This window comes from Odocoileus virginianus, chromosome 20 (genome assembly GCF_023699985.2).
Source record: "Odocoileus virginianus isolate 20LAN1187 ecotype Illinois chromosome 20, Ovbor_1.2, whole genome shotgun sequence".
Classification (NCBI taxonomy): Eukaryota; Metazoa; Chordata; class Mammalia; order Artiodactyla; family Cervidae; genus Odocoileus; species Odocoileus virginianus.
The window spans coordinates 46,282,158-46,304,681 of record NC_069693.1 but is presented as its reverse complement, the minus strand read 5'-3'; the positions used below and the strand labels follow the sequence as shown (position 1 = coordinate 46,304,681).

The 22,524-nt window shown below is 63.9% G+C and overlaps 1 protein-coding gene across 1 annotated transcript; it reads left to right on the top strand.

Annotated features, from left to right (window-relative positions):
- Positions 1-7,588: 7,588 nt before the first annotated feature.
- ZNF469 (zinc finger protein 469) lies at positions 7,589-21,750 on the top strand. Its single transcript, XM_020911696.2, has 2 exons — positions 7,589-7,644; positions 8,934-21,750. Exon 2 carries the CDS (start codon positions 9,059-9,061, stop codon positions 20,426-20,428), a length of 11,370 nt encoding a protein of 3,789 aa, XP_020767355.2. The 5' UTR covers positions 7,589-7,644; positions 8,934-9,058; the 3' UTR covers positions 20,429-21,750.
- Positions 21,751-22,524: the final 774 nt, after the last annotated feature.

Genomic DNA, 22,524 nt, shown 5'->3' with positions numbered 1-22,524 from the left:
TCCTGTAAAATGGGTCTGATGTATACTCCACCCCAGGCTGGCTGGCAGGTGAGATGATGGCCTGGGGCGCCCTGTCCCGAGGCCTGGAAGAGCCAGGAACAAGCCCGGCCCAGGGAGGCCCATGGAACATACAAAACAGGCCCGATGCATTCCAGGGTCCCAGCCCCCCTCTGCAGCCTGGTCCCTGCTCTCTGTCACACGTCAGGGTCACAGGGTGTCCAAGCTTCCGAGGCACACTCTGGCCCCAGCCCAGGGTTCAGACCAAGACTCGGCCTCTGGATGCTGGTCCTCGACCCACCCTGAACAGCGGAGTTCTGGAAGCCCGTCTCTCACGTGAGGGCTGTGGAAAGGAGAGGGTGTGGACAGAGCCCCTCCAGGCACCGGCGCTGTAATGACAGTGCCCGCGGACTCTGCGTCACAGGTTGACAGAGGACTTCCAATGTTTATAACCAAGAGTCACATGTGGATGATTGGAGGGTCGATTGGAGGCAAGGATGGAGACAGCCTTTCCTACAAAATCAAAAGTGTTCAGAGCCTTGAACACCCTTCAACCTCCAGAATGTCCCAGCCTGGCCGTGACCCCGGGCTCCAGGACAACGGCAGGCCCTGGAGCTGCAGGGGCTTTTTCAGAACCACTACACCCCATTCAGAGTGATGTCGCCTTTCCCTTCTCCGGGAGGCCAGGAGCTGGGCCTCCTCTGGCCCTCAGCTTCTGTTACCGGCTGATTCGAGTGTCGCTGGGCTGCTGCCCTCCCAGTCTCTGCTGCTGTGTGTCCTTGGGCAAGCTCCCCACTCTCTGAGCTGCCATTCCCCACTTGTGCAGGGAGCTCCCTGCACAAGGTGCTCCCAGGGATGCTCGTGTGGAGTTCCAGAACCAAGCTGCCCCCAGGTCCCTCTGAAGAAAGTGCCCCATTCAGTATGGCTTTCAAGGTGGCCTCTGTGGAGCCCCAGCCACTGTCTCTTGTGCTTGCAGCCCTGCCGCCCTCCCTGCCCTGAGCAGCCTGGCCTGGACGAGCTGCCTCTCGGCTCTGGGATGGTCGGCGCTCACTTTATTCACCTGGGACTTGGGTGGGGGTTTCCCGGGGCCACTGAGCCCCAGTATGCTCCTGCAGATGGGACCCCGGCAGTCCTGTCAGCGGTGGGGTGGGGGGAGAGACCCTCCAAGGCCAGGCAAGGGGCAACCAGAGTTCCCTGGGCAGAGCTTGGTACACTTAACTTCTAGGGTGTAAGACCTGCTCCTAAAACATCAGCCTCATCAACAAACATTCCTGGACCCGGGCACTATGTGGAGAGATGGGGAGCCCGAGGGCACTGTCTGTGCACCCCCACACCTTCCTCCCCCCAGCAACTCCTCACCTGCTGGCTGCTGCACACAGAACATCCCGAGGCCCCATCTAGAAATGCGGCCAGAGGCAGAGAGCGGGCAGCCCTGCACAACCCTGGGAGGGGTGTGGGGGCATGCGTGTGGTGTGAGCATGTGCATGTGTGCATACATTCATGCGTGTGTGCAAATCTGTATGTGAGGGTGTGTGTCCCCATGTCTGTGGACTCACCTGCCTGTGGGTGCCCATGGGCCCACGCATGTGCAGCTATGTGTCCTGCACACCCCCTGGTGGCCCCCCAGACCCTGAGCCCCAGGTGAAGCCTGGGCCCCAAAGTCCCCAATGCGTGTTTCGTCCTGTTCCGTGACACTGTGCTTAGGTGGGTGGGGGCGCGCCTGCTAACAGTGACCGCAGCGCTCCCGGAGGTGCCTGGCGAGGTCAGCTGGCGGGCTGGGCAGACCCAGCTCCTCTGCTGCCAGGCTGGTCTCCCGGGGGGGTTTGCAGAGGGGCAGACAGTGGGGCCTGAGCAGCATGATCTGGGCACCCATCGGGCAGCCTGCTTGCGGAGACGTGTGGTGTGTCAGAGGCAAATGGCAGGGGGAAAGCGTGTTCCCCAAGAGACTGACAGATGGGCCTCAGGGCAGAGGCTTCCTGGCACAGGTGGCCTTGGAGCTGGACCAGAAGGAGGGAAGGAGAGACATCTCCAAGGACCCAGCCTGTGCAGGGGTCTAAGCAGGAGCTGCCTGGCATGCAGCAGCACAGAGGGTGGCAGGGGTGAGTAGGTACCAGGGAGGTGGTGGCAGATGAGAGCAGAGGGCGGGGGGGGAGGGTCCAGGCAGCCTGTGTAGCCCCCTCGACAGGTGGGCACTGAAGCAGGCGCTCAGGGATGATGGCATGAGATCCCCCATGGCCCTGGGCAGTGCTGAGGGCTCCTGCCTGGGTCCCAGTGTCCTGACCTCTGCAGACCATGCACCTGTCTTCCTCTTGAGTCTCTGGCCCTTCCCTGCTCAGCCTGTGGGCCGGTGTGGTCCCTCCCATCCTGCTGTTTGGGCACCGAGGTCCTTGGAAAACTGCTGGCGTCCAAAGAGCACAGGTCAGCACAGGCGTCAGGGGTAGCCCTTCCTGGGAGTGGTGGCCAGGCCCAGAATCACCTTTGATCCGGCGGCTCTCCTGAAGCCAGGCGGTCAGCTGCACCAGCAAGCACGTCCATATCCACACAGGCCCTTGGGATGCGCCAGATGAGACGCGGTCTGGCAGCTGAGGCCAGGGCGCGGCTTCTTGGGCAGAGCCAGGCGTGGACAGATAGCCTTCATCTCTTCCTGCATCCACCCTGCCCCAAATCGTTCTGCACCCCCTGCTCCATCCTCCTTCAAGGCCCTGCTTGGACTTCCAGGGCTCCCAGCACTGTCAGAGTTAAGGTCCTAGTTCTGCGTCATGTCCAGAGTGCGGCCATGTGGTGTCAGCAGGCTGTGGGACTTGTTCTAGGAGGAATCAGCCAAGAACTAAGTCGGGAGCCTTTTCACATCCCCCAAATATGGGTCTCAGAGGAACAGGAGGGATGAAGGCATTCGCGGCTTCCGTGGGCAATGGGTCCCGCCTTTCAGCACAAACCCCTGGCAGCCCTGCGGCCTCCTCCCTGTCAATTGTGAAGACATCGTTTTCTCCCCACGTGCTCCTCTTATCTGCCTCCTGTTAAAGGATCTCAAATATGCACCCCGATAAGGTGGAACGCACCCCCGCTTCCCAGTCCCATCCAACACCAGCCTCCACTTTCCCCAAAAGTAATTAAGATAAATGCAGCTGATAATTTGCCCAGGATTCTTAAACAGACCCTCGGGCCATATCTCAGATATAATTTTACCTGCTAAGGTTTATCTGAGTGCTCGGGTAACAGATAGTTTTTAAGCAAAGCGGCAGCTTTTGAAGCAAAAGGAAAGGGGAATGTTTGTAAAATAAATGTCACATGGAGCCGCCACGGCAGCCCCTCAGTGTGGGCTGTGCCGACCGAGACCCCGCCTCATCTGGGCCGGCCACCCTGCTCCGCTCGCTGGCCAGGATTTGGAGCCCGTCGTGGGGCTGGCTGGGAAGGGAGCTGGGCTGGGCATGGAGGGGGAACAAGAGAGCAGCCAGTGGGGGAGGCTGGTGGGGGGCAGTCATGGGGCGGTGCCCAAGGCTGTGCCCCTCATGCTTTTCCAGCCACACTAGTCAGGGATGACCTGGAGCGGAGATGATCCGGTTGAGCTGGCGTGCAGGGTGTCCATAGGGAAGCAGGCCGGCGGGGGGGTTTGAGGGGGCGGGGTGCTGGTCCAAGCCACGGGCCAGCAGTGGCGCAGGCACAGGGTGGCCAGGCAGAGGGCCAGTGTCTAGGGAGACACAGCTCAGGGCACTTGGCCTGGACAGGCAGCCAGAGGCAGGCAGGGGTCTATAAAGGGGCCCGGGTTGGTGCCTCCCAGGGAAGCATTGTGTCTGGGGGTGGCAGAGGGTGGAAGGGGACGCCAGGGTGGGGGGCAGGGTCCTACTCCAGGCTCTGCCTTAAACAGGCCAGTCTCCTGGGACCCTCACTTTCCCCATCCACACCTGGTCAGGCTGGAGCCTGGCTGCCCATCACAGCCTGGTCTACCTAGCAGCACCTACGTCTCGCCTCCTGATTGGTATCTAGGATGGGGGGGCGGTGGGCCTAGGGGGTGTGTGTCCATGGCATCCCTGATCCGCCAGTAAGACCCCAGGTGGCTGCACCCTCGACAGCCTGCTCACCAACCCAGTTCCACCGCGCCTCCTGGCCAGGGGACCCATCCCCCACACCGTACCTGAGGGACCCTTACCCAAGGCCTGGCCACACATGGCCGAGGGTCACCTCCTCGGAGGGGCTTCTCAGACCCCTGTGCCCGCTACCCTCAGCCAGACCCTGCTCCCTCCCTCTGCCCTGGTCACGACCGGCCACTGCAAGCTCCGTCCCAAAAGGCGTCACGCCGTGCTGCCCTCACCCCATGGGGACCGAGCCTCTCTCCAAGCCTCTGTTCCCACCTGTAACAGGAGTGAGTGCTGGCCACGAAGCGGGGCCATGAGGTCAAGGTGGTGTCCACACGGTCCTCTGTGGTCACTGCCGTTGCCTCTGCACCATCCCCTAAAGCTGCCAGCTCCTCAGGGAGGGACAGATGATACGGGAGAGGGGACAGCTGCCCAGCCTGCCCCCGCCCACACCTGCTCCCCATGCCCGTCCGGTCACCCAGTGCCCGGCCAGCAGAGAACACGCACGGGCGCCGCCAGGCCAAGGCCAGCATGGAGCAAGCGTGCAGCCCACCCTCACAACCTCGTCCAACGCTGACCACTTCCCAAGGGCACTGGGGGCCAGGGACGCGGCCAAGACAGGACAAGGGGGCGAAGGGGCAGACGCCTCTACCCCACCTCACCGTGGGCCTCGCCCCTCACAGGTGGAAACCAGAAGGCCATGTTGCTGCCTGTTTAGAAGGTGTGGCCCCACCCTGATAAGACAGACATTCTAACGGGGAAGTTAAACACACCCACATCTGGGCAGGTCGGCAGCAGGGAGACCGAGGAGACCGCAGGGCCAGAACCAGGTCTACTGCCGGCCAGAGGTCCCGAGTCACAGAAGATGGGCGGCCTGAGGGGTCAGCAGCCCAGCCCCTCGTCTAGAGCGGAGGAAACTGAGGCCGGAGGAACCGGGGAGCCTTGGCGGCGAGGGGGGTGGTGGAGCAGAAAGCTCTGACCCAGCAGGGCCATCTGTGCTGAGCTGCCCAGACACCCAGTGTTGGGGGACAGCCCCCTGCCGAGGGCTCCCAAAATCATTCCTGCTTCACCGGTGGACACACACATAACTGAAAGGGCTTCTTGGAAGAGGCAGGCCGTAGAGGAGTCTGGAGGAGCAGTGACTGCATTCAGAGTCGGCGTCTGCGGGCTTAGTGTGCGGTTACGTCCAGCCTCCCAGCCACAAGCCTTTGAGGCCAGAGCTGTGGTCATCCCATTTTATAGCCAGAAGTGCTAGAGCCAGGACTCAAGTCCGGGCCGAGCTGACCCCCTGCCAATGGTCTCCCTTTAGAAGTGAGTGGGAATTGGGAAGGTGGGGGAGAAGGCGGGGGCATCTGCACAGGGGCACTGCTTAGAAAAAGGCCTGAGAGGGTCTGGGGGAGTGGGCAGGAGTGGGCAGGAGGGCCCAGATCAAGGACGAGAGGCCATAGCTGAAATGGGGCAGGTTGAAAGGAGAGGTGAGGGCAGAGGGTCAGGAGCAGAGCCTGGACTCTGCTGCAGCCTGGGGTCCATGGGGAGGGGGCACCGGAGGGCAGGGGCCCAGGCCTGCAGCGGGACACCCCTCACCAGGAGCTGCCACCCATACCCAGCTGGAGCCAGCCAGCACCACCAAGGGCTTGAGTTACCCAGAGGCTGGGGCCAGGTGGTGTTTCTGAGTGAAAAGGAGACGCCTGCACTCCTGGAGTTCCCGGGGGCAGGCCAGGGTCTGGGGGATTGGATCTCCCCACTTCAAAGGGGCCCCAGGCCTGCTGAAACCCACACCGGCCAGAACCAGGGGGCTTTGCCAAGAGCCTGGGCAGAGATGGGAACCCAAGACCAGGCATATGCTGCCCCCTGCCTGCCCCACTGTCTGAGCACCCAGGACAGGCCGTCAAGTCCCTGAAGGGGCAGCCAGGCTGGGGTGCCCTGGGTGCTGCAGGCAGAATGTGGGGCCCATTAGCTCTGCCCACAGGTCTGCACATGGAGCAGGGCCACCTCAAGAAGAGAGGGGCCCTGAGGTGGGGCCAAAGTGCAGAGCCACTCGGTCCTGCAAGGGGCAAGCATGGTCCCCGGAGCCCTGCCTCACATCGCCCCATGTTCGCTGCATGCTATGTGACTTGGACGTCACATGACCTCTCTGAGCCTCAGTTTCCTCATCTGTGGTTCCTGTTGATGTTTCACAGCAGAGGCAGAGTCAGTTGCTCACCACCATGTGACAGACGCCTGACCTAGTGTCTGGCAAAAATGGTGAACCTCTCTGAATGAATGAAGGAGTAAGTGACTGAATGAGGAAGTGAGTGACTGAATGACTGAGTGAATGAATAAATGAATGAGTGAGTGAGTGAATGGAAAGCTGCAGGGAAGATCTCTGCATCCTGCAGGCTCTCCCCAGGACTTGGCCTGCCCCACTCCAGGCAAGGGCATGCTTCCCGCCCTGTGCTGCCAGAAATCTCCACATCTCAAGAGTCTCCACATCTCGGGGTGGGGGGGCGGATGCAAGTCAGCACAACCACCAAGAATTGTCCTAGTAGTTCCCTAATGCTGTGTGACACATAGCAGCTTGAAATCTACGGGTTTCTGTGGGTCCGGAATTTGGGCAGGTATTCTTTTCATCGGTCGCCAGTCGCCACGTCCAGCCCCTGTTGCAGGGGAGGGACTTGGGCTCCACCTTTTGGAGGGAGGAGGATCAAAGAATTTGTGGCCAAATGTTGAAACCACAACAGTGGTTAACCTGACAGTGTCTTTAGATCACAAGTGCATTTGCCCTTGACCATGCTGTTTCTTCCTTGGGTTTGTTCTGCTGGTCTCCTTACACATATTCATTGCTCTACTACTTATAAAGGCCCAGAGAGGACAACCCAGCATCTGTCCACCCAGAAGGGTCTGGGTGTAGGCATAGCTGTTCCGCAGAATGTCCCATAGCCGCGTGTTGGTGGAGAGGTGGATAGACAGACATCAGCCAGGAGTTGCTTTAGGGGTGCTGTGGAGGTACCACCAATGTTCAGATGCAAAAAGTAACGCACAATGGACTGTGTGTGCAGTGGACTGTCTCGAAGAAAGGGGGAAAATGGAAATATTTATTTACATTTGCTGGTATTTGCATCAAGAAACTCTGGAAAGAAACACAAGAAGCTGCTTCCTGTGCTGACCCAGCAAGGCAGGGAAAGAGTATCCGTGGGCTGGGGGTGGAGATGGGGGCATTGTGGAGCGTCTCACTTCAGACTTTCGAACCACAGGAACCTGTGATCTATGCACATGAAATACCACAACAAGAAACGTAAAATCACTCTTAACCCAGTGCGAAGGCCTCCAGCTGACCCCAGCCCTGCAGCCCAGCCCTGTCCCCAGCCCACCAAGGCTGGGGGTCCCCCAAGCTCACCCAGCTCCCCACAGCCCTGCCCTCAGCGGCTTTCCGGGGGCTCTGCAGATCTATGCTCCCTCACCAACTCCCCCTGGGGCTCTCGGTCCCCAGCCAAGCACCAGAGTAATGCTGACATGCTCCCCATTTTCTTTGCAGCCAAGAAATCCCCACCCACAAGGAAGCTGCGCAGCAATCCAGCTGAGGGCCGACTCCCAGGTTTGTAGAAGGGATGGCCGGCGTGGACACCGGAGCTGCCTGGCCTGGCCCCCACCTGCCCCACTGCCCTGTCTCCCTCCATCTCGCTCACTCACTCGGGAAGTGCATCTCACCCATAAATCAGGGGTGATGATAATGCTATGACCTCTCAAGCCACTGAGAGAACGAGAGGAGTGATGGGAAGCACTCTGTGCCCTGGTCCACAGCAGGGCCCACGGGAGCTCAGGCCTCTGTTCTGCCATCATTATCCGTTCAGCACACGGCACCCAGGAGCCCTGCCCCCAAGGGCTCTCAACCCTTGGAGCCCTTGAAAGGGGACCTGAGGACTCACCTGGGGCAATGCAGCCCAGAGCAGGGGGGAGGCCTCCACCTCAGAGGGAGGACCTCCCCAGTAGGCAGGACTGGCCTGGCTGAGGAAGGGGCAAGGTGGGTGACAAGATGCCCTCTGCTGTCCGGCACCTGGACCACACCCCCTGAGTCGAGGAGTCCCTGCCCTGACCTCAGAGCTGGCGGCTGACCTCCCTGGACTGCCCCAGGAAAGCCAAGGAAATAAGCAAGGTGACCAGCCAGCCCCAGGCTTCCTCTGAGAATGAGACCCCCAGAGCTGCTGGGGTGGGAGTAGGGTTGTGGGGTCACAGAGACAAGAGGGGGGGCCTGGGGCTCCCCTCACCCAGCATCTCCCTGCACTCCAGAAGCTCAGCGTTCAGGATGGGGCTTTTCTCCAGAGGCCTGTGGGGGCTGAGCTTCGCTTGAGGGTCATGAACACACGGCAGACACGTGTGCCCCAAACAGCAGGTCAATTCAGGGCCCAGGAAAAGGAGCCATTGGCTTCCGGAAGCTGAGGGTCCGCTGCAGGGGCAGCAGGTGGGAGCCTCGGCCAGACCCGCCCTCTGTCCTTCCTGGGCTGTCTGCCCTGGCATCTGGTGCCCATTACCCCCACTGTGAGGCCTCTGCAGGTCTGGAAGCAACGTGCCACATGGGGCCTTCCTGCTCAGGGCCCAGCTGGTGCCCTGCAGGGCTGCTCGGGGGTGGCCAGGGTCTTCCCACACCTCCGGCCCCCAGCAGCATTCACTCTCGTTGCCTTCTTCCTCCCCACCCCCAGCCCACACCCACCCACTAAGCCCTTCCTCAGTCTGGCTCATCTTCCCTCATCTCTCGAGGGACCATCAGAGCCAAGCCGCCACCCCTAAAAGGGAAGGCTGTGTGCCCACCACTTCTGCTCCAGCCTGCCACACCACCACAGAGCCACAGAGCCACTGTTCCCCACTTACTCTGTCCTTTTCTTGCAGGCTTGTCAGGACCATGCGAGCAGGCTTCTCCAGGGCTCCTCGAGGGGCCAGGATGGCCGCCCAGCCCGCTTTCTGCGGCCCTCCTCGGACCACAGCATCCTCCTAGCGCCCAGGACGGAGGGGCCATGCCTGGGGAGCAGCCCCTCGGAGCGCCACCCCCAACCATGACTGGAGACCTGCAGCCCTGCCCGGCGACCAGTGGCACGGGGGGCCCCCTGCGGCCCCCCGGAGAGATCAGTGCCCTGGCCAACAGGACCACCAAGGCCATGGGCAGCAGAACCCAGGCCAGGGATGACCCCAAGACCCAGGTGCAGCAGGCTGGGAAGGGGGTGGCCGAGGCCCCGCTGCCCAGAGTGCAGGCCCTGAGCAGCGGCCCCGGCAAGGGCAGCGGCCCCCAAACCCCAGCGGGGAGCAACCTCATGCAGGCTCGTGTCCGGCGGGCAGGCAGGGCAGCCAGCAGCCCCCAGCAGCTCTACAGTTTGAGCATCGCCAGCACAAGGCCCAAACCCACCCTGGATGGGAATACCCCTGAGGGCCTGCAGCCCGAGGCCCTCCGGCCCTTAGACGCAGAGATGCCCCCAAGCCAAGGGACCAGAGCCGGTCTCAGGCCCGGCCGTCCCAGGGCCGAGGCCTCTCCTGCCCCGGAGGAGCTCAGCTTCCAAAAGTGCTTCCAGGAGACCCCCTCCAGCTTTACCTCCACCAACTATACCTCACCGAGTGCCACCCCCGGGCCCCCGCCCCTCAGGGCCCCCCAGAGCAGGGGCACCAGCCCCTGTCGGCCAGCCTCCTACCTGGAATTCCAGGCCAGTGGGGCTGACGCCTGGCCTCCCCCAGCTGAGAACAGCTTCCCAGGTGCTAGTTTTGGGGTCCCCCCCACTGAGCCGGAGCCCTTTCCCGAAGGCGGCAGCCCCGGGGTGGTGGCCTTTCAGTACCCCTTCCCGGAGCTGCAGGGGGCCAGCCGGAGACCCTTCCCAGAGGACACGGCTGGGCCCAAGTACCCTGAACGGGCGGTGGTGCTCGCCTTCCACCAGCCTCGGGGAGCGTGGCCGGAAACAGTGGGCACGGGCCCGGCCTACCCCCTGGCTGCCCGCCCGGCCCCCCCACCCCCACCCTGCTACTCCAGCCGACCCGGCGGCCTGGAGGCACCCAGCGACCTTGGCGGTGTGCTCCCTCCTTCTAGTGCTGCTCACCCGGCCTCCAACCCCTTCTCGGAGAGCACAGCCACCTTCCGGGACAGTTTGCACGAGAGCATGACCAAAGTGCTCCCTGAGAGACCTCCTTCAGCCCATGAAGGGCTAGGGAGCCCCAGGGGGCCCCCAAACTCCCTGTCCCAGAGGCAGTTTCCCGGGCAGGCCTATGGAAGCCCCGGAGCCAGTGGAGTGGGCACCAGCCCAGGGCCTCGGGACACAGAGCTGGCCGCCTCAGGGCCTCCCACCACCAGACTGCCCCCGCTGTGGGACCCCGCCCCGGCCTCTTACCCTCCACCTCCCCTGGGTCCCCCAGCCACCACGTTCTTCGAAGCCCAGCCCGGCCCAGGCCAGCGGCTCAGCCTGCCCCAGAGCCCCCCGCTGCCCTGGACCCAGGTGCTCCCTGCTGCCGGACCTGGCCCCCACCGAATGGAGATGCTGAACCGACTGCCTTTCCCCCCAGGGACCCCCGAGTGGCAGGGGGGCAGCCAGGGAGCCCCAGGTGCTATGGGCAAGACAGCCGGGCCGGGCGAGAAGCTGGCTGTCCTGAGAAACAGCCCGGGCCAGCACAGCAGTGGCTCCCCTGGCCTGTTTGCCTACAACGGGCTGAAGGACCCGGGAGCCCAGCCCCTGTTCTTTGGGGCAGCCCAGCCGCAGGCCTCACCCCGGGGACCCCCCGGCCTGCCCCCACCCAGGGTGGTGGGAGCCTCCCCCAGTGAGTCCCCCCTGCCTTCCCCGGCCACCCACACGGCCAGCAGCACCTGCTCATCACTCTCTCCACTGTCTAGCAGCCCAGCCAACCCCAGCTCGGATGAGAGCCAGGTGCCTGGGCCGCTCGCGCCCTCTGCCTTCTTCCACCCAGCCCCTCACCCCCAGGAAGCTGGCAGCCCCTTCCCATCCCCCGAGCCCTCGCACAGCCTCCCCATCCACTACCAGCCAGAGCCAGCCAAGACCTTCCCTTTCCCCACAGAGGGGCTGGAGGAGACCTCGTTCCCCAACTCGGGGCTCCAGGCGGGCAGTGCGAGCCTGGAGGGCTTCCCCCAGGGCCCGCCCCCCTACTCCGCCCACCACTTCCCCCTCAGCAGCGCCAGCCTGGACCAGCTGGACGTGCTGCTCACCTGCAGGCAGTGTGACCGGAACTACAGCAGCCTGGCCGCCTTCCTGGGCCACCGGCAGTTCTGCGGCCTGCTGCCAGCCAGGGCCCAGGACAACCACCAACAGCCCCCGGGTCTCCCTGCGACCCCCAGAGTGCCCGCCGGCAGGACCCCAAGCCCACTCAGCCACACCAGGACAGCTCCCTTCCTGCTGGGCGGAGACCTCCGGCCCGAAGGCAGAGATGACCCCATGAGGACGAGCTTCCTGCCCGGCTCCACCGCCACCCCCTTCCCGCTCCCCACAGGGGACCTGGACTTGGAGGACGCTGCCAAGTTGGACAGCCTCATCACGGAGGCACTCAATGGCCTGGAGTACCAGTCCGACAACCCCGAGATCGACAGCAGCTTCATTGATGTCTTCACTGACGAGGAACCTTCTGGGCCCAAGGGCCCCGCTGCCGGGCAGCCCCCCAAGGCCAGGCTGGGGGCAACACCAGATAACAAAGCCCCAGCCCCAGCCCCACCCCCAGCAGTGGATGTCCCGCTGGAGACCCAGCCCCGCCAGCCTGGGGATGGGGGCTACCCAGCCGGCCCCAGGCCCAAAACCCGCTCCCTGGGCCCAGCACCTGCAGAGACAGATGGGGCCAGCCTGGCTGGCCAGCAGAGGAGAGGAAAGCGGTTCAAGTTGTTTCGGAAAGAGCTGGACACGGTTAACACCACCAAGAGGCCTGGCAGGGGCTCCAGGGCCGCCCGCCTGAGGCCACGGAGGAAAGGCCGGGCTGAGGCCCGCCCGCGGGATCTCAGAACCCAGGCCCCCAAGAGCCACACAGACCCCGGGGGCCGGGCCCTGCTGGTGGAGACCAGGAGCTCCCGGCGCCTCCGATTGTCCCCCAGCCAGGATTGCAGGCGGAGGCGGGCACGGGGCGGCACCTGGAGCAAGGAGCTCATCCACAAGATCGTGCAGCAGAAGAACCGGGCAGGTGGGCGCAGCCCAGCCCCAGGTGCCTTGGATGGCAGGCCCCAGCACTGCGACTGTGCCTCCGAGTCTGAGGAGGAGGACGGACCGCGAGCCCCGGGCTCCCGCTTCAGAGGCCGGCCCCGCCCCAGCGGCCGGCGATGGCGCCGGGGCGAGAAGAGGAAGGAAGTGGACTTGACCCCAGGCCCCAGAGAGGATGGGCAGCAGCAGAAACCCAGGAAGGTAGTGAAGCAGGAGGCTGCGAGGTCTGGGGGCTACCCGGGCCCCAAGGAGCTGGGCAGGCCTGAGCCAGGCCCCAGCCAGAGTCCCAGGGCCCAGGGCCCGTCGCACAACCCAGAGGCTGGAGTGGACCCGGAGGAGAAAGGCCCCCAGCTTCTCCTGCAGGATCTCACTGGTGCCGAGACCCCAGAGGAGAGTCCTCCGCCTCCGGGCTTCCCTCAAGACACTGAGACCCCTGAAATCGCTGATGACCTTCCCCCTGATGCCACGGAACTTCACAAGGAGGCTCCAGACTCCTCTCCAGCTCCCTGCAGGGGAGGCGGCCCCTGCCCCCCAGCTCCCGAGCAACCACAGCTCCACAGGGAGGACACAGTGCTGCCCCTCGCAAGCTCACCCACATTGGGTGCACATCGGTGCTTGGAGCCAGTCACCTCTCAGGACAGAGAGGACCTGCCTGCCTCTCCATCCGGAGAATCACTGGTGCCTGTTGCTAACGCTGTCCACACGGTCCACTTGGACCCCAGCACCCTCTTTGTGAAGACCCCTGGTCTTGGAGAGTCCATGGAGGCTCCAGCTGCCAGAAAGGGGCCTCAGCCCTACAGCAGCCCCCGCAGTGAGTTGTTCCTCGGACCCAAAGACCTGGCCGGCTGTTTCCACAAAGACCTGGGCTCCCACTCCTCAGCCCCAGACAGCCCACCAGCCATTAGGGCATGCCTATGCCAGGATGACCACAATGCCAGTTCCCCAGAGCCAAAGCTGCCCAGGAGTCCGCCCTACACAGGCGTCACAGACCCAGGCAGAGACCAATCGGTGCTGGCCTTGGAGCCCACGCCCCTCCCCTCGGGGCTGCCCAGGGACAACTTCCACCCGCCAACCTACGGCAGCCTCTCTGGGCACAGGGACACCCCTGTGCTGCGTGCGTGTGCTGCCCCTTCCCCGAGGAAACCCCAGCTAGACCCACCGTACCCCTCTCTTCTGCCTGAAAGGAGCTGGTCCCTGCTGGAGGAAGTGTCCCCGGTGCCACCCAGCCATCCGGGCCTCTTTCCCAGCCTCTTGGGGGAAAAGACTCTCAGTCAGCAGTGTCCCAGTGAAGGGCCCGTGACCGCCAGCCTTAGCACTCTGCCCGCCAGGGCTGTCGAGTGTAGCACCACAGGTACCCGCGACCTGTCCGAGGAGGAGTTGGAGATCAAACGGCTGGTCACGGAACTGGAGAGTCAGCTGCAGAGCAGAGGCCCACAGGGGGCCCCGGGAGAGCCGTGCAGGGCCAGCACCACAGGTCCCGGGGGGTCGAGTCCACACGGGGAGGGGACGGACACCACGGGGGGCACCCTGGCGAGCCCCCAGGAGGAGTGGCCCTCACCCTTGACCCTGGGGGAAGGAGCCTTGGCCCCCAGCACCCACAAGGACATGGTTCCTCAGGGTCCTTCCAGCCCCGTGGGGGCCAGCCTCAGTTTCCAATTAGTGCAGAAAGCCAGAGTCTTGAAGACAAGGCCCCCCAGAGCCGAAGGAGGCCAAAGGGCCCACCAGGAAGTCTGCGTACCAGACCCCATGTCAGATGTGGGGAGTTTAGCGAAGCGCAGCCCAAGCCTGGAGCCTTCGCTTCCTAAGGGTCACGGGGCCCCCAGAACACAACATGGCCAAAGCCTCCCACTGCTCCTTCCCTGCCCACCAAGAGGGGGGCTTTCCCCGGGACCCCGCAAGGCACCTGGGCCCTGTCAAGATCCTCTGGAGCTGGAGGCATTCAGCAGCCCCACTGCCCATCTAGCGCCTGGCTTGGCATTTCGGGGTGCCGAGCTTCTGCCTCTGGGCGCCACCCCACCTTCTGCTGCCATTCATAGCAGCGCCCCCAGGGGACACTCTGTGAGCAGCACAGGTGAGCCAGGAGGAACAGGGCTCCTACCCCCTGTCGCAGCAGGCTCTGGCCCTGAGGGCAAGGAGGAGTTTGTGCCAGTAGGAGTCTCTCCAAGTTGTGCCTCTGCGCCCAATCCCAGCCTGGGCGGGAGGCTCCAGGACCCAGCCTCCAGCCCACTTCATCAGCTGCAGCTCCTGGTGGCCAGAGCGGCTGAGAGGGGAGATGATGCCCAGGGCTCAAGGGCAAACCCCCCTGCTGACACCCAGAGCCCTCTGCACAGCAATCCCTCAGATCTGGGAGGTGATGGCAAGGAAGGAGGGACAGTGGCCCACAGCCCTGCCCTGGGCTCCCTGGGAGACATGCAGATGACCACCGTGGCCGGATGTCAGCTGGAGCCAGACAAAGATGGACATGCAGGCACACACGGCCAGGCGGAGAAGCCCAGGGGCCAAGCCGAAGCTGGCCACCTGCAGCCAGGTGACCGAGGGAGGCCAGGGAGACTGGACAGCTGCACCACAGCCAGTGCCGACCCTGAAACCACACCGGCTGGGCTGGTCAGGGCTGCAGACCAGCTGGGGGCACAGCTCCAGGGAAGCAGGGCAGCCATGGGCCTTTGCAACGAGGCACAGGACACCCCAAGCCCCACCTCCTCTGAGACAGACTCTTCAGTCCCAGCCTTGGTGGCAGCCCACACCCCAGACAGGCCCGGGGACTGGACTCTGGATGCGGTGGCAGCTGGCCCAGGCTTTAGGAAGCATCTGCTGTTCACTGGGGAAAGCCCAGAGCCCCCCACCAGGGACCTGGCCAGCCGCACCCCTTCGTCTGCCTCTGCAGCCCCCTCCGATCCCCGTGGCCTCAAGCCCCTACAGCAGGAAGGCCCTCCCATGGCACCTTCAGAGGAGCTCAGGGAGCTGCTCCCAGCGTCTCCATCCCATGGGGGCGCTGCCAGCCCTCAGCTTCTGTCGGCCTCTTCTCCCACCTGGACACCTCCAGAAGGGGCCAACTGCAGCCCAGCACCCACAGGCACTGCGGCACCCCTGGCAGTGTCCCCCTCTTTGAAGACAAGCCACTGTGGCCTCAAGGAAAGCCCGGCTCACCACCCTCTCCTGGGGGACGGCAGCCCCCTGGAAGACCCTCCCAAGGAGCCCAGCTTCATCAGCATCGTCAGTGCCGCCCACAGAGGGGCCCGCCCTGGAGGTCATGTGTCAAAAACCCTAGAAGCTTCCAGAAAAGAGAGGCCAAGAGACTCCCCTGCCCGTGCCACCCCTCCCCACCCAACTACCGTCAGCACCCCGGGAGTGACTGTCAAGTCTGCTGCCCTGCCCAGCGTCCATACCACAGGTGGCCTGGGGGCACTCAGAGGCCCCAGGGCTGAGTGGCCAGACCCCAGGGGAGTCCTGCCCATCATGCCCCCAGATGGGGTGCCCACAGGCTCCTCCTCTGAACCCCTAGGCAACAAGGAAGGCCAGGGTGTCACCACTGTGCCCACTGACCCTTCCACACAGGAGGCCATGTGGCCAGATCCCCAAACCTGCCAAGAAGGCAAGGCTCTGGCCAGCCTCCAGGGACAGAAGAGCCTGGAGACGCCTGGGGCCAGGCCCCCTGCCATTACCAAGGCATCTGAGGCTGGTGCCAGGGGTGTGCCGGTGACCTGCCCTTCCACAGAGCTCTGCCCAGGTAGCACAACCAACGATTCCAGAGCCCACTCCCCGCAAAGTGCCCTCCACCAGAGACCCCAGGCAGATGCCCTCAGTCCCCAGAACCTCAGACAGAAGCCGCGTGGCTTTAAAAAGAAGCCAGTGTTCACTGAGAATGGCCACTGGAGAGGCGGAGCCCCCAGCGGGCGGCCGGTGACCTGCGAGGTCTGCTCAGCTTCCTTCCGCTCCAGGCCGGGCCTGAGCCGCCACCGAGCCAGGAAGCATGGGCTGCACAAGGGTGCTGCGTCCCAGCCAAGCCGAGCGCCCCAACCTGCTCCCCAGACGTGCCACCGGCCCGGGAAGAAGAGTCGCAGAGCGCTGGGGAAGGAGGAACCTGGGCGCTTGGCAGGAGACCCCAGCCAGGCCCGGGCAGCGCCCACTGTTCATGGCTCTATGGCTCCTGAGGATGCCCTGGGTCCCGAGACATCCAAGGGACTCAGGCAGGGGCTCAGCCTCCTGGGAGCTCCAGGCTGTCCCCCAAGCTGGGAGCCACACACCCCAGATACAATCAGGCAAGGGGTGGACGTGAGGCCTGCAGAGCCCAGGAAGCAGGACCGGCTGGGGAGGGAAGAGCTCCGACCCAAACAGGCAGAGAGAGGCGGGGGCCAGAGGCGCGGCAGACCGCCCACAGACTTCCCCAGCGAGTCAGAGGGGAAATCTAACAAGAAAGCGAGGAAGCCCAGAGCAAGAAGGTTCCGGGAGGAGAGCAGTCCCCAGGTCCCTGCCAACGTGACTCCAGATGGAAGCTGCTGGAGTCCATCCACCTCCGCTGCCAGCTGCCGCCGCCCCTCACCCAAAACAGAGCAAGAGACCAAGGCCACGGACCTGGAGGAGACACCTGCACAGAAGCCACCTGGGGACTGGGTGGCTCGTCCAAGGATGGTGGAGGGGACGCCTCCGGGGGAAGGGCCAGGGGAGCAGAAGGCAGCCCTGGTAAGAGGGTGTGGGGGACCCAGAGAGACCAGGACATCTGGCATCTGTGAAGAGCCACTGAGGGAGAATGGGGGTAAGCCTGCAGGGGTCAGTAGAGAGGCCGACAGCAGATCAGGGCATGGTGTCTGGGAGGGGCAGGGGCCCCCCTGGGCCCCCCGGGACCCCCTTGAGACTCATGGTTCTGAAGCAGGCAGCACCATCAGCAGTCCTTGCCCCCAGGCCCCCCTGCACAGCCCAGGAGAGGGTGTCTCAGAGCAGGAGGGCATGGCTCCTAAAGCCCCCAGCCCGGAGCGTGGGGACCCTCTGAGCTTGTTGGATGATGAGGCCTCTTTTTCCCAGCTCTTCCCCCTGGGAGACCGCTTGGCTCGGAAGAAGAACCCCCGTGTCTATGGGAAGCGCTGTAAAAAGTCGGAGCCCCCGCCCCGGGCGGAGCCCAGTGGCCAGGTAGAGGGCAGTGTCACTCTGTCCTCTGCCCGCCTGCCCACAGACCTCAGTGACTCTGGCTCGCTCTGCCTGTCCCACGAGGACCCATGGGGTGATGAGGCCACCGAGCTGCCTGAGTCCTTCCTCCTGGAGGGCTTCCTCAACAGCAAGGTTCCGGGCATCGACCCCTGGGCCCCAGGCCCCAGCCTGTGGGACCTGGAGGCGAACCCCTGCTGCTCTGAGGACCACCCGTCGGAAAACATCCCCGAGCTACACATGGTCCCGGCAGCTTGGCGAGGCCTGGAGCTTCAGGCCCCTGCAGACGAGGTCACCTCTTCTCTAGGAGATGTGAGCCCTGAGCCCCCCAACCTGGAGCGGGAGCACTACGACTGTGGGGTGCCCAGGGGTGTCATGGACCTGGAGACACTTGGCACCAAACTGGAGATACAGGACCTGTGCTTCCTGGGACCCTGTGAAGACCCTGTGGGTCTCCCCAGCACCAGCTTCTTGGATGTCAAGGCCACGGCCGGTTCCCAGGGCCCACGGAGCAGGACAGAGGAGGCGGACAGGGCAAGAAGGGCCGCAGGCGAAGGCCAGCATGCCAAGGCCAGGAGAGCGTCCTACAAGTGCAGGGTGTGCTTCCAGCGCTTCCACGGCCTGGGCGAGCTGGACCTGCACAAGCTGGCTCACAGCCCCTCCCCGCCCCCCACCTGCTATATGTGCGTGGAGCGTAGGTTCGGCTCCCGGGAGCTGCTCCGGGAGCACCTGCTGGAGAAGCACGTGCAGAGCAAGGCAGGGCTGTGGGCCTGCGGCATGTGCCTGCGGGAGGTGTCCGACGTCTGGATGTACAACGAACACCTCCGAGAACACGCCGTGCGCTTCGCCCGCAAGGGGCAGGCGCGGCGGTCGCTGGGGGACCTGCCCTCATGCTGGGAGGGCGGCGACGTAGTCACGCACTTCCTGAGCGGCATCGCGGGGCAGGCCTCCAGATCCCATCGGGGCAAGCGCTCAGTCTCCGGCAAGGCAGGCGAGGGCTGCGCAGAGGCGTCGGGGCCGGACGCGGGAGCCTGGAAGGCGTTCCCGAGGGAGCGGCGGAGGCCCCAGGCCCGCAGCCGCGGCTGCGACGCGGTCGGCGCCTCGGCGCAGGGCAGCCCTTCCGCCTGCGCGCGCCCCATCCCGGCCGGCGGCGCGTCCCCCGAAGCCCATCCCCACGGCGAGCCCCAGCTCCCGGCTGTCCCGGTGCACCAGAACTGCAAGGACCCGGCCCGCGACTGCCACCACTGCGGGAAGCGGTTCCCCAAGCCCTTCAAGCTGCAGCGCCACCTGGCGGTGCACAGCCCGCAGCGCGTCTACCTGTGCCCGCAGTGCCCGCGCGTCTACCCGGAACACCAGGAGCTGCGCGCGCACCTGGGCGGCGAACACGGATTGAGCGGGGAGCTGGAGCTGGCGCACACTCCGCTGTACGCCTGCGAGCTCTGCGCCAACGTCACGCACATCAGCAAGCGGTCCTTCGTCTGTAGCTCCTGCAACTACACCTTCGCCAAAAAGGAGCAGTTCGACCGGCATATGGACAAACACCGGAGGAAGGGGCAGCAGCCCTTCACGTTCCGCGGCGTGAGGAGGCCCGGCGCCCCCGGGAGGAAGGCTTCGACCCGAGAGGGCACGCTGCCTAGCAAACGGCGCAGAGTGGCTGCGCCCAGCAGCCCCGCCAGGTCCAGCGCGGATGGGCCTCTGTCCCAGGGCAGTAGCCCCACCCGGAGTGAGGGGTCCCTCCCAGCCCTGCTCCAGCCCTGCCCAGAGGCAGCTCCCGGCACCACCGCCGGGCGGCCCGGGACCCCAGAAAAGCCCATAGACCCTCTAGACCACCAAGAGCTCCTGCCCCCATCCTTGTCTCCTTTCCCAGCGGCCTCGGCTGATGGCAAAAATGGCCACAAGCCAGACCAGGCCCTGGAGAGCTCCGAGGATGAGGCCTCCCCAGGCAGCCCTGAGCACCTCCTCCAGCAGGCTTTCCTGCCGGGAGGCTCTCTGCCCCTGCTGGGGGCCGCAGACCAAGAGGTAGAGGAAAAGAGGACAGCTGGCCCGTTCTCAGGGAAACACAGGACCCCAAGTGTACCTGGCAGATGTGCCCCTGACAATCACCCGGAAGCCCCCTCTCTGCTCTGGAAGGAGAAGCAGGTGTCCACGTGTCATGCGGTGCCTGCAGGGGCGACAGGGGGCCCCTCCCACAGAGGCAGTGCCCCCAAGCCTAGGGGCTGCGGGAGTTTATCAAAGGACAGGTCAAGCTCATCCACCCCCAACAAAGCACCCAAGGTCCCAGGACAACTGAAGAAGGCGGTAGCCAGCCCAGTGCCCAGTGAACTCCCCCGTGGCACTGAGGAGAGGCCGAAGCCCACCCCCCTCAAAGCCAAGCCAGGCTCTCAAGGTGCTGGAGGCCCCCGGCAGGGCACCAAGGCAGTGGGCGGCAGCCAGCCCCAGCCAGCCAGTGGACGGCTCCAAAGCGAGACAGCCACCACCCCAGCCAAGCCTGACTGCCCAGGCCAGGGCCCTGCCCCAAACAAGGCCCTCCCTCGTGCCCTAGCCAAAGGCTACCCCAAGGGGCCAAGGGAAGCTGGTGGCCAGGGGCTGCGAGGGAGCCTGGGCCCCAGGGAGGACGCAGACAGCAGTGAGAAGAAGAGAAAAGGCCGGGCCCCAGAGCCAGCCAGGAGCGAAGGTGTGGGGAGCCTGGGCAAAGGCCCCTCGGCCCCCAACAAACCCCCCCGGGCTCCCCGGAAGCAGGCAACTCCCAGCCGCGTGATCCCCGCCAAGCCCAAGCCCAAGCCCAAGCCCAGTAGCCAGAACAGCTCGATGCTCCCTCAATCCTCAGAGGTGCAGAAGCGGGAGCCTGGCCATGCCCACGGGGACCTCAGATGCAGCAAGGAGGGGCTGAGCAAGGCCCTCCCCCAGACAAGACCTCTACACAGGCCCCCCAGGAAGGGTGGGGCTGTCCACAGTGCGGAACCCCCTAACTCCCGGGCCTGCCGCACAGCCGAGTCCCAGAGCCACCTCCTCAGTCAGCTGTTTGGTCAGAGACTAACCAGTTTCAAGATCCCTTTGAAAAAGGACTCTTCTGAGTAATTTATAGGAGCCAGCAAGTGCCTGGGAGTAGGATTGGAGACAAACTCACAAATGGGGGACCCTGGTCTTTTTTTGAGGGGCTCCAGTCGTCTGAGAGTTTGCCTGGTGGCCACATCTTAATCCATCTGATGTACCATGAAAATGCTCAGACTTTAGTGCTAGAGCTGCAACTGTGATGCCTTGAGCAGAGCCTGGGGTGGACAGCAACCCCTTTATAGCTGGTAGGTGAGGGTGAGGGCTGGGCCAGCTGCAGCCTCTTTGAGGCCATGCAGCTGTTTATCCAGTACCAAGAAGTTAAGGAGAGAGTGGTTCATCCCCCCAGCCCCATGTGCCCCACAGTTAAGGCCCAATATGCCACAGAACCCCTCGCTTTGAGGATTTCCACAGGGCCCCCCCACCCTTGTCATCTAACATGAAGTAAGTTGAGGCAGCTGCCAGTCAGATGGTGGCAGCCTCCATCTTAGTGTCGTTGCTGCTGTTGCTGGAATTCCAAAGCGACCCTAGAAATCAGATGGGGGCCAAAGAGCCATCTCTGAGCTGCCCAGCCCCATAGAGAACAACAGGCCTCTGACCACAGGGTTGTGCGGCCACTGTCCGTGCTGCTGACAGAAAAGCTGGTCTCTAGTGCACCTTGACCCCTGGTCCTCTGTCTCCAGCCCCACCACCTCCACCCCAGCCTCCGCAGTTGCCCTCTCTAGAGTCTGCCTCCTACACGGAGCTCTCTGCTGCAAGTATGAGCAATTTTACTCTGAAGTTTCTGGTGCTATTTTCATGTAATGTGAATACAGGCTTCCTTGATTTGTTTTACCTGGGAGATGGGGTCGGACCAAGAGGCGCTAGGGGTCGCGCAGGCTGCCCAAGGCACCAGCGGCCCAAAAAGCCCTGACTGGCTCCCAGCCGCCTGCGTGCAGCTCCAGCCCCACAGTCAGGTCGGAGCAGCCAGATGGGACCCTCAAGGCCGGCTCATGCACTGACCCGACCCAGGGGCCGGCACACGTGTCCTTTTAACAGAATCGTGTCTTCACGGGGGCAGGAGGTGGGGAGAGGCTACCTTCTGTCCTTAGGTGTCTCTGAGGTTTGCGGTTTGTTTTGTTGTTTCTTCATTTTAACCTTAGGTACAGTGTGTATGTCAAAAGTTCTAATTTTGATATTTTGAAAGAGACCAAATCAAGCCCAAACTGCCTTTTTTTGTAGAAGGTGTGTGTGCCACTCAGAGTGCCTCTTTAGTGCTGATGAATAAACCCGGGGTGGGGGGAGCTCTGAGGTTGTACTGTAAAACCGTAGCAATCCGTGCTGTCAAATATATGCCCACTGTTGTCACAGGGTGCCTCCGCCGTGGCCTCTGTCCTCCCACCAGCCCCACCCTGCTGCCCCGCCGAGCCGCCACCCTCGTCCTGCCCCAGAGTCAGCTGGTCCTGCAGAGCCTACCGGCAGTGCAGCAGTCCCACCAGGTCCCAGATCTGTTAACACGGCGAAGATAACGCCTCACTGCTGCAGGCCCCTCTGGGTTAGGGAACCGGAAGTCAGCACAGACAGCAGGGGGGACCAGACCCGGAGACCGCCCCCCACTACAGGCTCTGACCCCTAGGGACCCCGAGTCCTGAAGATGTCTCCAGAGACCTCTGTGTTGGGGACAAGCACTTGGAGGTCAGCAGATCCCTGTCCGGCCCCTGACAGCTGCCTGGGCTTGTTGGGGGCAGAGTTGGGGAGCGTCTCTCAGAGAAGGCCCCCAACCACACCTGCTGCTGGACAGTGGGAGGGGAGCCACGCCATCCACAGGGAGACGGGTCCTGCACATGGCGCAGGACCACCTTGCCCACAGCCCCACCCACCCTGCCACTCCCCTCGTCCTACCCGGCCCTGGCCCCACACTTTCATCCACCAGGGACACCCTGCCCAGGTCCTTGCCCTCAGTCTCTGCCCCTCCCATCGATGCCCCCTGCCCAGCAGGCTGCCTCCCTCAATCTGGCACTTACACACCTACTGTGGGCGGCAGAGCAAGCCAGCAGCTGACAAGGGGTGCCTGCTGGGGGTTGGGGTTGCAGTGGGTGGAGTCAGTGGGCTCAGAGCCGTACTTGAGAAACACCATCTGGGGG